We start from the raw sequence: 15,335 nt of genomic DNA on the forward strand, positions 1-15,335 counted from the left end.
ATCGCTGCTTGGAATTTCACTGGCAGTCTGGAGCTGCCCAGACAGCAGCCGCTGCCATGGTTTGGGGTACAAGCAAAAAATCCCGAGTCCCCAGGGACCGCGACTGGGAACCTGCTCTGCCAGTGGCCAAGGGGGGATTTATTTGGGCTCTGCAGCCAGACTGAGGCTTCTCTCTGAGAGGGAGGTCAGGGTGCAGTTTGCTTTCCTCTAAATCTACAAAAACCATCAAAAGCGGTCAAGGTGAGAGAGAAAAACAAAAGTGAACAAGCCTGAAATAAAGAGTTTCCTCAGAGCCCACCCCCTTGAGGGGGGCGGGAGGACTTAACTCAGAGAACATCATTGACTGAAAACCCACGTGGCAGGCCCCTCCCCCAGAAAACCAACCAGGAAAGGAAAAAAAAAAAAGATGACAAGAGAACAACCACCACTACTTCATAGGACAATTTTTATTATTAATTCGTTTCCACTATTCTGGCTCATTTTTTTATATAGATAATTTTTTATTATTATATAGATAATTTTTTAACCTATTTACCGTCACAGTGAGATGTACAGTACATCAAATTTCATAATAACCTTCTAACCTGAACTTTTTGATACATACACCTGTGTTTTCCTTTTGCATTTCTATTTTTTTAAATTTCTTCTTTTTTAAATTTTAGCTTAGTTTAGTCTAGTTTATTCCTTTTCTTAATTTTTATTTTCTAATACTCATATAGAGTTAAACTTCAAGGTAATCCCCTTTCCCCAATCAATGCCACCCCTATAGGTAAACCAATTCCTAATCCCCCCTTTATCTTAGGAAAGTTGAGTCCTTTAACAAAGATAGCAAGATACATCCAGGAAGAATCAAAACAACCTTCCTCACCCACACTGAGAATTTACAACCACTCTTCCATCTTTTTCTTCCACCAGTATTTGTGTGTTTTTGTGTTTGTCCTGATAGTATATAAATCTTACACTTGGGGTTCTTTGTGACAGGGAGGTTCTTCCTTTATTTTTTTTCTCTTGTCATATACTTTTATCAGTCTTTTTGTTTGTCTGTATTTGTTTGTATACTTCATAAATCTTCCCTTGGGGCCCATTTGGGCTGAACCTTCTCTTTTATCTCACCTTTCGTTCCTGTCTCTCTCCCTCTCTGTTTTTTTCTTTTCCTTTTCTTTTTCCTCTCATTTGGGTGGGGAACCCTGATTGCTCAGAAGCGTTCCAGGGTGTACCTTGACTGCACCACAGTCAATACATCCAACTACACCCATTCAGCCATCTCTCACCAAAATGACTAGGAGAAGGAATGCCCAACAGAAGAAAAATACAGAGGATGGACCTTCTGCAACAGAGCTAACGGCTATCAACATAGACAATATGTCGGAAAGAGAATTCAGGCTAACAATTATCCAAGCAATTGCTAGGTTGGAGAAAGCCATGGGTGCCAAATGGAATTGATTAGGGCCGAACTGAAAACGACTAGAGATCATGTTTTCAATATTAGGGAAAAGCTGAAAGCTACCAGGGATGAGCTTCACAATGCACTCAATGAGTTCCAATCTAATCTAAATTCTCTCAACACTAGAGTAACTGAGACAGAAGACAGAATTAGTGATCTGGAGGACAAACAGACAGAGAGAAAGGATCAGGAGGAAGCCTGGAACAAACAACTTAGAAGCCACGAAAACAGAATCAGGGAAATAAATGATGCCATGAAACATTCCAAAGTCAGAATTATTCGAATCCCTGAAGGGGAGGAGGGAAAAAAGAAGTCTAGAAGATATAGTGGAACAAGTTCTTCATGAAAATTTTCCGAATCTCGTGAATGGAACCAGCGTTCATGTACTAGAGGCTGAAAGGTTTCCCTCCAAGATTACAGATTCTTGAAAGTCCTCGAGACACCTTATAGTAAGAATGAAGAATTATAATTGTAGGCAGAACCTCTGGAAAGCAGCTAGGACAAAGAAGATCCTTACGTACAGAAGAAGGCCCATCAGAATAACATCAGACCTGTCCACAGAGACCTGGCAAGCCAGAAAGGGCTGACAAGATATATTCAGGGCACTGAATGAGAAGAACATGCAGCCACGAATACTTGATCCAGCAAGACTGACATTCAAAATGGATGGAGAGATAAAGAGTTTCCAAGACCCGCAAGGCTTAAAAGACTATGCAACCACCAAGCCGATACTGGAGGAAATATTAAGGGGGCTTCTTTAAAGGAGGAAAAAGCCCAAGAATAGCATTGAACAGAAATACAGAGACAATCTACAGAAAGAAAGACTTCAAAGGTAACACTATATCAATAAAAACGTATCTATCAATAATCACCCTCAATGTGAATGGCCTAAATGCGCCCATAAAATGGCACACGGTTGCAGACTGGATAAAACGACAGGACCCATCCATATGTTGTCTACAAGAGACTCATTTTGAACCTAAAGATACACCCAGACTGAAAGTGAAGGGATGGAGAAGCATCTTTCATGCCAATGGGCCTCAAAAGAAGGCTGGAGTAGCGATTCTCATGTCAAACAAATTAGATTTTAAACTAAAGACTGTAGTCAGAGATATAGAAGGACACTACATCATTCTTAAAGGGACTATCCACCAAGATGATCTAACAATTGTAAATATCTATGCCCCCAATAGGGGAGCAGCCAATTACATAAGAAAGCTGTTAATCAAGATAAAGAGTCATATTGATATGAATACACTAATCGTTGGAGATCTTAACATGCCTCTCTCAGAAACAGACAGATCATTGAAGCAGAAAATGAATAAAGAAACAAGAGCATTGAATGACACATTGGACCGGATGGACCTCATAGATATATACAGAACATTCCACCCTAAAACAACAGAATACTCATTCTTCTCAAGTGCACATGGAACCTTCTCCAGAAGAGACCACATACTGGGTCACAAATCAGGACTCAACCGATACCAAAAGACTGGGATTATTCCCTGCACATTCTCAGATCACAATGCTTTGAAACTGGAACTCAATCACAAGGAAAAGTTCAGAAGGAACTCAAACACCTGGAAGCTAAAGACCACCTTGCTTAAGAATGCTTGGATCAACCAGGAGATCAAAGAAGAACTGAAACAATTCATGGAAATCAATGAGAATGAAGACACTTCAGTCCAAAACCTATGGGATACAGCAAAGGCAGTCCTAAGGGGGAAATACATAGCCATCCAAGCCTCTCTCAAAAAAACTGAAAAACCCAGAACACAGCAGCTGTCTATACACCTTAATGAACTGGAGAATCAACAACAAATCAAACCAACTCCACACATAAGAAGAGAAATAATCAAGATTAGAGCTGATATCGATGAGGTAGAAACCAGAGATACAGTAGAACGTATCAATGAAACTAGAAGCTGGCTTTTTGAAAAAGAATCAGTAAGATCGATAAACCATTGGCGACACTAATTCAGAAGAAAAGAGAGAAAGCTCAAATACATAAAATTATGAATGAAAAGGGAGAGATCACAACTAACACTAAGTAAGTAAAAACAATCATCAGAAGTTATTATCAACAGTTATATGCCAATAAGCTAAGCAACCTAGATGAAATGGATACATCCTGGAAAACTATAAACTCCCAAAATTGAACCAGGAAGAAATTGAAAACCTGAATAGACCGATATCTAGTAACGAGATTGAAGCAGTGATCCAAAACATCCCCCCCAAAAAGAGCCCAGGACCTGATGGATTCCCTGGGGAATTCTACCAAACTTTCAAAGAAGAAATAATACCTATTCCCCTGAAGCTGTTTCAAAAAAAACTAAAGCAGAAGGAAAACGTCCTGACTCTTTCTATGAAGCCAGCATTACCCTGATCCCCAAACCAGGCAAAGACCCTACCAAAAAGGAGAATTTCAGACCAATATCACTGATGAATATGGATGCTAAGATTCTCAACAAGATCCTAGCAAACAGGATCCAACAGCACATTAAAAAGATTATCCACCATGACCAGGTGGGATTCATCCCTGGGCTACAAGGATGGTTCAACATTCTCAAATCAATCAATGTGATAGAACAAATTAATAAGAGAAGAGAGAAGAACCACATGGTCCTCTCAATTGATGCAGAAAATACATTTGACAAAATCCAGCATCCGTTACTGATTGAAACGCTTCAAAGTATAGGGATAGAGGGAACATTCCTGAACTTCATCAAATCTATCTATGAAAAACCCACAGCAAATATCATCCTCAACGGGAAAAAGCTTGCAGCCTTCCCATTGGGATCAGGAACACGACAAGGCATGACACCGCCCCCAATCCCCAGAAGTCAGGCTGAAACAAAAAGAGGTCAAGAACACTAAAGGGGCATCTAGGTTGGACTGTGATCAATATGGATCAAAATGGACTCTGTACATTCCCTCAACCACCTCTCACCAGAATTACTAGGAGGAGGAATCCCCAAGGAAAAATTCACAGACCAAGACCCCTGCCACAGAACTTCTGGATATGAACATAAGCAACATGTCAGAAATAGAATTCAGAGTAACAGTTATCCAGACAATGGCTAGGCTGGAGAAAACCATTAGTGGCAATATAGATTCTCTAAGGACAGAAGTGAGAGCTGATCTGGCAGAACTTAAAAATGTTGTCAGTGAGGTTCAATCTAATCTAAATACTTTAACAACTAGGGTAAATGAGGCAGAATACCAAATTAGTGACCTAGAAGATATACTGATAGAAAAGAAGAATCAGGAGGAGACCTGGAACAAACAGCTTAGAAGCCAAAATGGAATTAGAGAAATAAATAATGCCATGAAATGTTCCAATGCCAGAATTTACTGGGATACCTGAGGGGCTGGAGAGAGAGAGAGAGAGGACTAAAAGATATAGTTGAGAAAATCCTAGATGAGAATTTCCCCATTCTGGGGAATGGAACAAGTGTTTGCATCCTAGAAGCAGAGAGGACACTCCCCCAAGATCAATGAGGGTAGAAAGACCTCGAAACATGTGACTGCGAAATTCGTGAATGATAAATTCAGAGAAAATGTTTTAAGGGCAGCTAGGGGGAAGAGATTCCTTACGTACAGAGGGAAGAACATCAGTATAATGTCAGACCTGTCCACAGAAACCTAGAAAACCATAAAAGGCTGGCAAGACACATTCAGGGCACTAAATAAGAAGAACATGCAGCCAAGAATATTTTATCTGGCCAGGCTGACATTCAGAATGGATGGAGAGATAAAGAGCTTCCAAGACCGGCAAAGACTAAAAGACTAGGTGACCACCAAGCTGGCACTACAAGAAATATTAAGGGGGGTTCAATAAAAAAGAAAGACTCCGAGAGTGATACAGAACAGAAATTTACAGAGATAGTCCATAGAAACAAGGACTTGACAGGCAACGTGAAGACAATAAAAATGGTCTAAATGCTCCCATAAAATGGCACTGGGTTGCAGACTGGAAAAAACAACAGGACATATGCATATGCTATCTACAAGAGATGAATTTGGAACATAAAGATATATCCAGACTGAAAGTAAAGGAAAACCATCAGTCATGCCAATGGGCCTCAAAAGAAAGCTGGGGTAGCGATTCTCTTATCAATTTATTTATATCATATCAAATTATTTTAAGCTCAAGACTACAGTCAGAGATACAGAAGGATACTACATCATTCATAAAGGATCTAACAAGAAGATCTAACATTTGTAAATATTTATGCACCCAACATGGGAGCAGCCAACTACACAAGCCAACTGTTAATCAAAATAAAGAGTCATACTGACATGAACACATTAATTGTAGGGAATCATAATACGCCACTCTTAGCAGTAGACAGGTCATCTAAGCAAAAAATCAATAAAGAAACAAGAATTTTGAATGACACATTGGGCCAGATGAACCTCATATATACAGAACATTCCATCCTAAAACAACAGAATACTCATTCATTTTTGAGAGCACATGGAACTTTCTCCAGAACAGACACCATACTGGGTCACAAATGAGGTATCAACTGATACCAAAAGATTGAGATTATTCCCTGCATATTCTCAGACCACAACGCACTGAAATTGGAACACAATCACAAGTCTGGAAGAAATTCAAACACGTGGTAGCTAAAGACCATCCAGCTCAAGAATGTTTGGCTCAACCAGGAAATTAAAGAAGAAATTAAACAATTCATGGAAACCAATTAGAATGAAGACACACTGGTACAAAATATATGGGATACAGCAAAGGCCGTCCTAAGGGGGAAATACATAGCCATCTGAGCCTCCTCAAAAAAACTGAAAAATCCCAAATACACCAACTCTCTTTACACCTTAAAGAACTGGAAAATCAACAACAAATTAAGCCAACCCCATGCATGAGAAGGGAAATAATTAAGATTAGAGCAGAGATCAAGGAGTCAGAAACCAGAAATACAATAGAAAAACATCAACAAAAGTAGAAGCTGGTTCTTTGAAAGAATTAATAAGATCGAGAAACCACTGGCCAGACCAATCCAAAAGAAAAGAGAAAGGACCCAAATTAATAAAATTATGAATGAAAGGGGATAGATTACCATTAACATCAAGGAAACAGAAGTAATCATCAGAAATTATTTTCAACAGCTATATGCCAGTAAGTTGAGCAACCTAGAAGAAATGGATGCATTCTTGGAAACCTATGAACTTCAAGACTGAATCAGGAAGATACTGACAACCTGAATAGACCAATAACTAGCAACAAAATTGAAGCAGTGATCAAAACTTCCCAGAAAACAGAGTACAGGAACTGATAGAATCTCTGGTGAATTCTACCAAACATTCAAAGAAAAAATAATACCTATTCTCCTGAAAACTATTTAAAAAAAAAAAAAAACTGAAGGAAAACTTCCAGACTCTTCCTATGAAACCAGTATTACCCTGATCCCCAAACCAGGCAAAGATCCCATCAAAAAGGAGAATTTCAGACCAATATCCCTGATGAATATGGATGCCAAGATTCTCAACAAGATTCTAGCTAATAGGATCCAATAGTACATTAATAAGATTATCTACCATGACCAGGTGGGATTTATCCATGGGATGCAGGTGTGGTTCAACATTCCCAAATCAATGTGAATAGAACAAATCAATAAGAAAAGATTGAAGAACCACATGGTCCTCTCAACTGATGCAGAAAAAATGTATGATAAAATACAGCATCCTTTCCTGATTAAAACCCTTCAAATTTGTATGAAACCAGAAGGGACCCCAAATTGCCAAGGAAATACTGTAAAAGAAAAACAAAGTTGGAGGCATCACGTTTGGATTTCAAGCTTTATTACAAAGCTGTGATCACCAAGACAGCATGGTACTGGCACAAAAACAGACACATAGACCAGTGGAAAAAGTAGAGAGCCCAGATATGGACCCTCAACTCTAGGGCCAAATAGTCTTGAACAATACGGGAAAAAGACAATACAGGAAAAAGACAATCTGTTCAATAAATGGTGCTGGGAAAATTGGACAACTATATACAGAAGAATGAAACTTGACCATTCTCTTACACCATACACAAAGATAAATTCAAAATGGATGAAAGACCTCAATGTGAGACAGGAATCCATCAAAATCCTAGAGGAGAACATACGCAGCAACTTCTTCAAGACACGTCTTCAAAGGCAAGGGCAACAAAAGCAAAAATGACCTTTTGGGACTTCATCAAGATCAAAAGCTTCTGCACAGCAAAGCAAACAGTCAACAAAACAAAGAGGTAACCCATGGAATGGGAGAAGATATTCGCAAATGACACTACAAAGGGCTAATATCTATGATCTATAAAGAACTTTCAAACTCAACACCCAAAGAAATAGATAATCAAGTCAAAAAATGGGCAGAAGACATGAACAGACACTTGTTCAGTAAAGACATACAAATGGCTAATAGACACATGAAAAAATGTTCATCATCATTAGCCATCAGGGAATTCCAAATCGAAACCACAGTTAGAAGTTAGAACACCAGTTAGAAGGGCAAAAATTAACAAGGCAGGGGAAAAAAAAAACAAATGTCAGAGAGGATGTGGAAAAAGGGGAACCGTCTTACACTGTTGGTGGGAATTCAAGTTGGTGCAGCCACTTTGGAAAACACTGTGGAGTTTCCTCAGAAAATTAAAAATAGAGCTACCCTATGACCTGGCAATTGCACTACTGGGTATTTACCCCAAAGATACAGATGCAGTGAAAAGAAGAGCAATCTGTACCCCAATGTTCATAGTAGCAATGTCCACGCTCACCAAACTGTGGAAAGAGCCAAGATGCCCTTCAACAGACAAATGGATAAAGAAGATATGGTCCATATATACAATGGATTATTACTCAGCCATTAGAAAGGATGAATACCCAACATTTGCATCAACATGGATGGGACGGGAGGAGATTATGCTGAGTAAAATAAGTCAAGCAGAGAAAGTCAATTATCATATGGTTTCACTTACTTGCGGAACATAGGAATAACATGGAGGACATTAGGAGAAGGAAACGAAAAGTGAAGGGAGGGAAATAGGAGGGGGAGATGAACCATGAGAGACTGGACTCTGGGAAACAAAACTGTGGGTTTTATTTTTATTTTTTTTTTTTAATTTTAATTATTCATCAGAGAGAGAGGGGGAGAGAGCAAGCACAGGCAGACAGAATGGCAGGCAGAGGCAGAGGGAGAAGCAGGCTCCCTGCTGAGCAAGGAGCCTGATGTGGGACTCGATCCCAGGACTCTGGGATCATGACCTGAGCTGAAGGCAGCTGCTTAACCAACTGAGCCACCCAGGCGTCCCAAAACTGTGGGTTTTAGAGAGGAGGGTGAGCCTGGTTGTGGGTATTAAGGAGGGCATGTATTGCACGGAGCACTGGGTGTTATATGTAAACAATGAATTTTGGAACATTGCATCAAAAACTAATGATGTATTGTACCATAACACAATTAAATACAATAACACAATTAAAACAAAAAGTAGCATGAATAAATGTTCATGGATCGCGAGAGACTGGATGGATCCCCCAGACATCTAACGACTTTTGCAAAGGAAGAAAGGTCTTGAACCATAATGGTATGCTTTTGTGTAAAAAACCAAAACCAGTTAGTCCTTTTCCATATCCACTTTTCACTTTGGCAAGTGCAAGGCAGCAGGAAATAGTCTTTACCATTGGGAAGATTTCTACCTCTGCCATCTCTCAGGGTTGTAAAGAGTTCTCTGTAGAGACACAAAACCAGAGATGTCTTCTCCATGTTACCTTCGCAGCTCAAGGCAAGGGGTGTTAAGAGTCTATACTTCAGAATCTGGGGGTCTTTCATGGGGAACTTGAAGTGAGACACTAAAATGATGAGTCTGAGTTATAAAAATCAGTCTCATTACTTTCTGTTCATAATTTCTGTGCTACCAATTATGATATAGACACCATGTGAATGTGCTACTTGTAAAAGTGTAAATGCTTGTAACAACTTCTACAGGCTGATCACAGGGGACTAGAAAAGAGATCTTTAAATTCTTTCAAACTAGGAAATTCCATAAGTACGTGGGTTACCTCAGACCCATGTGCAAACTGCAAACATTTTATCCTTATTTTACCATTTGCTCATATCAGCTATACAATAATTTCATCTATAATTCTGCCTGACCATCCATCTACTCAACTCAAATTCCTTCAAATACTTCACATTTTCTTTTTTTTTTAAACTGAATATCTCATTTAATCTTCATGACCACCTTTTGATATAGATACCCTTATTGTCTTTTTACAGTTGAGGATACTAAGTCCCAGAACAATGAAGTAACTTGTTTAAGATCATACAGCTATGAAGTGTTAGAGCTTTATAGAGCTTTTAATTAATCTTAATATATTTGACAATAATTAACAGGCTTTGTGCCTCCTAAGTTTTAAAAAAGCCACTTCAAAATCTAAAACTTTTAAGACTAGGTTACACAATGACTTAGCTATATCTACAGTCAAATTTATATACATACCTCACTGAAAAGGCTTCCATTAACATATGAAATCCAGAGTTTCCAGAAGTTAGGCAGCTGAATTTATATACATACCTCACTGAAAAGGCTTCCATTAACATATGAAATCCAGAGTTTCCAGAAGTTAGGCAGCTGACTTAAAACAAGCTTGGTCAACTTTTCAACAAATGCCACCCGGTGAGGAGTTTTGTATCTCCATGCTAAGGGGGGAATAATACTATGAATATATTTTGAATTAAGAATAAAAATCGGTTTGAACATATTAATGCCCTCCCACCTAAAAAGGTCCCACCTTGTCCCACTTTGGCTGTAGAGCTTTAATTTGGTGATAGACCAAATATTTCCTTTTCCACATCGCATTACCAAAGCCTCCCCAGCACAGCTAATACACTTTAAGAATACACAGAGAATACCATGCTGTTCTCAAAGGTGCATAGCAGGTGGGGGAGTGGCAGACTGGTCAGGACGACACAGCAGGAGAAGTAAGGAGAATCCTTTGGGTTTTCAACCTTGTCTTCAAGATATTCTACTTCTCTTCAAAAGTCATGTTTCCAAACAGCAAATTCATGTTTTCAAACAAAAGGCAAAGACAGGGCAAGGCTAATTAGCCTTAAATTGGAGGTAAATATCAACCAGTTAGAAATGTCACTATAAATGCAGTGAAAGTTCAATAGTGAACCAAATTATCATAAAGGAACTTATTCAAATATAATCATATAACGAATAACTCTTCCCATAACAAAGAAATTTAAGAAAAAATAAAACTATTGAAGCCTCTTGGATTACATATCATTCAATGCAGTTATTGTGAAGTGGGAAATAAGGTCTTAAAGATTTTTTATGGAAATAAGTTCACAGGAATAAAAGCAAATTAGCAATTCAGTGAGTGTTAATCACTTCCAGTTTCTTCTCTTTTTCTTATCACATTCTTTCCTGTTTCCTCCTTCCTCCATGCCCTGCTTCCCCTCCCTGCTGTTCTGCTTCATAGCCTCCAGCAGGAGCAGGGCAGAGGCATTCCTACTGTCTAGTTCACAGCAATGATCAGGAGAACTGGGGTCAACTTCCAACTTCTATTCAGCAACTTCAAAGACAGTTCAGATAAGGGAACTTCCATTAATTCCTTCATCAACTATCAGCTTCCTTTCAAAATACTCAAGCAAAATACTCAAGCAAAAAGTTCTGTTGCAAAAATTATTATTATTTTATAATTATTATTATTGTTATTCTAGGAAGGGTGGATTTTATTTATTTTTAAATGTTTCATAATAACCTAAAAAGACAACATATGGTTAGAAAAGACAATTTAAAAGATATATAGAACAAAGTCTGTCTCCCACCTACATTCCCTTCCCCATTTGCCTACTTCCCAGGTACTGCCCTAAGAAACTGCTAGTAGCTGCTTGTGATTCTTTCTAACATGTCTTTTAAATACACAAGCAAATATAAATACATATTCTCTCCCGTTCCAACTGTTCTTTCACACAAATATAAGCATATTAAACACACCCTTTTGACTCTTGGCCATTTTCATTTAATAATGGATCCTGGAGTTTTTCTCTATCTGCACATAAAATGTTTCTTTTTTTCCCCCAAAGTTACACAGTACAATTGACCCTTGAACAACACAGAGGTTAGAACACTGACCCCCTGCACAGTCAAAAATACATGAATGATTTCTGATTCCACTAAAACTGAACTACTAATAGCCTACTGTTGACCAAGAAACTTACCAACTATATAATGTGTTAATTAATACATTATATATGTATTATGTACTATACTCTTATGCTCTTTCTAATTTTTTCAGTATTTCTAGGCTACATGATTCATCTGAGAGTTTTTTCAAATTGTCACAGATCACCAAAAAACTTTCCAATGTATTTACTGAACAAAATCTATGTATAAGTAAACCTGCACAGTTCAAACCAGTACAGTTCAAGGGTTAACTGTGGTTCATATTTTGTATGTATCATAATTTTTTTAAAAAATCCCTTCATAAAGGACAAAACTGTTTTCAATGTTTTGTAATTAAAATTAGTGCTTCAAAATAAATAAAATAAAGTGCTTTAATCAATAACTCTGTACAACATTTAGCACAGGTACAAGTTATCAGTGTAGAATAAACTCAGAACAAGAATTGCTGAATCCAAGAGTACATGGAGTTGTGATTTTAGTAAGTGTTATTAAATTGACCTCTATGGGGATTCTTTACACACCTACCAGCAACACACATAAACACATAGAAGCTTCCTTATAATCTATAATAACCAATGAACAAACCAAACAGGAAAAATTTCCAAACAGGAAAAATTTGGGGATTTTGCCAACTGGTATCCCACTGCAGCATTACATGGCCATTTAAATTTTTATTTTAAGTGAGATTGAGTGCCTACCTTCATATACTTTGTCTATGAGTTGTGGGGAAATTCAGTTGTCACATATGTGAAAGGCATGGTTCTTTATTAGGGGTACACTATAAACTGTACTTGTCTATTCAGCCAATATTTATTAAGTGTCCACTGTGTACTAATCCTGTGGCTATACCTTAATGTCTAAGACACTCACCACTAACACTGAATGAAAAGGGCAAGTCTCTGCCTTCACAGAGCCTACGACTGAACAGACAATGAATGGAGTCCTAAATGATAATGTGACATAAGTCTAATAAGATTGGAGGTATTTTTCTTCTGGAGACAGAGCTAAAGCAGACAAACCAAATACACATAAGCACTATTTTTCAAATGGCATGCAGTACCCTACATAGCATGGGCCACAGCCCAGTGTATTACAGGCCAATGACAAGGTAAGAAATAAGACAAGAAAATCTAAAAACTGAAGCACTGAAAGACCTGCCTCATGTGGCAGCAAGTGGACTCTTACATGACCTCTTCCCCTAAATTAGACTTTCAAAGGTCTGAGCTCCTCTATGCAGCTATATTTACAACTATTTATGTAACTCTATTGTTAGAAACTCATCTAATATCCTTATCTCATATATTCTTTGCAAAGCTTTTTTGCTGGGAAATTAAAATGAAAACACCCTATGGTGAACCAAGTCTGTATTGGATCTGATGCTGGACAAGCACTCTGAGTGGCCTGGCTTATTGCATATCTATGTATTCTACATAGATACATAGATACAGATATTCTACATACATAGACCACTAAGACTCAAAGATCAGTCTGCCATGGGCAATGTGCCCACTCCAAAGAAAGATAAGGAACATTGCCTTTTCACCAATGTAAAGGAAAATTTCATTTCAAAAAAATACAAAATAAGCAAACACATTAAACTCAGCTTCAGTCTTGTTAAATCCATTAATTAGTAAGTATTCCAACTCAAGGGATTTTATGGTAGGAAAAGCAGTTGGACAAATATAAATGAAAATATGACAAAACAATCCCATAAGGCTTCCAAAAAGATTTCTTCAGCTGAATCTTTTTATGACAGAGTAAGTGGTAAAATTTTTTCTAAGTTCACTATAGTACAGAGTGATAATACAGCAGCTAAATAATATTACCAAATAATCATACTGAGGTGGGAGTTCTGTAATTACTTAATGTGTTGACACTTAATCGTCAAGGTTCTTGGAAAAAGACAGGTCCCTGTAGCCGCCTGCCCAGAAACAGGAAATATTTTTCAGTTTCATGTTTTATTTGGTCTTTTTATTACTAATGGAATATATATATATATATATAGCTGAATTTAAAGCTTTTCCCCACAACTCATAGACTCTCATTACATATATATATATGTAATGAGAGTCCTATTTACCTATTCCTTCTACATCTACTTCAATCAAATTTTGATCATTATCTGAAAATGATCCTGGGTGTTATTTTTGTACTGAATCCAATGTGTCTTAAATAAGTTCCTATATGATATTATCAGTCACAGAATAACTTTGAGTTACTGCCTAAGACTGATGAAAAGAATTTTTTACTATAAGCAATTTTCTTCAATGTTTCAGTTTCAAGTAATAATTTTAAGGAAATTAAACATGGATTTTACTTCTACTCCCAGCTATACTGGAGTAATAAGGATTAGATTCAACCTCCAGTTATAAACAACTAGAAAACTGGGGATGGGGGCAGATAATATAAACTATTTTAGACACTGGACAACAGGCAGCACAGGACTAATTCCCAAGGGAAGGGAAATGTATGGTGAGCCCACAGTTGCCATGGCTTTCAGTCTACAGACAAAACAAAACAAAACAAAAAACTTCCAAAAATCTGCATTAAGAGTACTTCTAAGTCTTTGCTGAGTCCTGCATATATGGAGGGAAACTTCACAAAACCAGGGAAAAAACAACCAGGGTAAACAATTCCCAGAAATAATACAGAGCAGGGAGACCTTATACATCTGAACAGCCAGAGGAACAGTCTTTATCAATTACCTGGGCCTTTCAGTACAGACCCAAAAGATCATGCTTGAGTAGTAGGGCTAAAGTATTCCCAGAATGAAAGCTACTCTAGGCCTGCTCTAGCAAACCAGCAGAAGCCTTGAATGGCTCAAACTTACTGGTAAGTCTGAGTACGGTACTGATAAAACAAAGTCTAGCATTCCTTAAAGGAAGACAACAAAACTCAAACACTCAACATCAGACATTCACATGATAAGTAGGGAAATATGAACCAGAAACCAAGAGAAAAAGATCAATAATAGTAAATGCAGAAATAACAGAGATGACCGAATTAAGCAATAAAAGCAATATTCAAATATTTAAAGGAAAAGGAAAATAATGAGGATGGAAAGGTAACATACATAAAAGAACCAAGTGGAATTTCTAGAGATGAAAAATACAGTATCTGGAATTTTCAGGTTAGACACTGCAGATAAAAGATCAGAAAAGTTGAAGGCATTAGCAATTGACTCTATAATGAAGAATGGAAAAACTGGGGTGAGGGTAAAAGGGGAAACAGAGCCTCAGTGATCTATGAGATAATCTATTGACCTAACATACATGTAATTGGGGGCACCTGGGTGGCTCAGTGGGTTAAAGCCTCTGCCTTCGGCTCAGGTCATGATCTCAGGGTCCTGGGATAGAGCCCTGCGTCGGGCTCCCTGCTCAGCGAGGAGCCTGCTTCCCTTCCTCTCTCTCTACCTGCCTTTCTGCCTACTTGTGATCTCTGTCAAATAAAATCTTAAAAAAAACAAAAACAAAAACAAAACAAAACATGTAATTGAAGTCCTGGAAAAAGAAATAGAACAGAAAAACACCTGAGAAAACTATGGCCCCAAATTTTCTAAATTTGATGAAAATTTCCAGAATCTCATAAAATAGATTCAAGAGGTTTGGCAAAACCCAGGCAGGATAAATCTGAACTGTTCAAGATGATATAACTCATTTAAAGTTAAGACTCGTGAATAGTCTCTAATTA

At 37.8% G+C, this 15,335-nt stretch overlaps 1 protein-coding gene across 1 annotated transcript in view; it reads right to left on the bottom strand.

Moving 5' to 3' along the window:
• The window catches only part of EXOC2 (exocyst complex component 2), a 283,158-nt gene that overhangs the window by 132,497 nt on the left and 135,326 nt on the right, over positions 1-15,335 (bottom strand). Inside the window, exon 13 of the mRNA XM_045089602.1 lies at positions 10,026-10,150. Coding sequence (XP_044945537.1) covers positions 10,026-10,150 — 125 coding nt within the window. The remainder of the gene's footprint in view (positions 1-10,025; positions 10,151-15,335) is intronic.

The sequence above is a fragment of the Mustela putorius genome, unplaced genomic scaffold, assembly GCF_011764305.1.
Source record: "Mustela putorius furo isolate JIRA1106 unplaced genomic scaffold, ASM1176430v1.1 tig00000117_pilon_pilon_pilon, whole genome shotgun sequence".
NCBI lineage: Eukaryota > Metazoa > Chordata > Mammalia > Carnivora > Mustelidae > Mustela > Mustela putorius.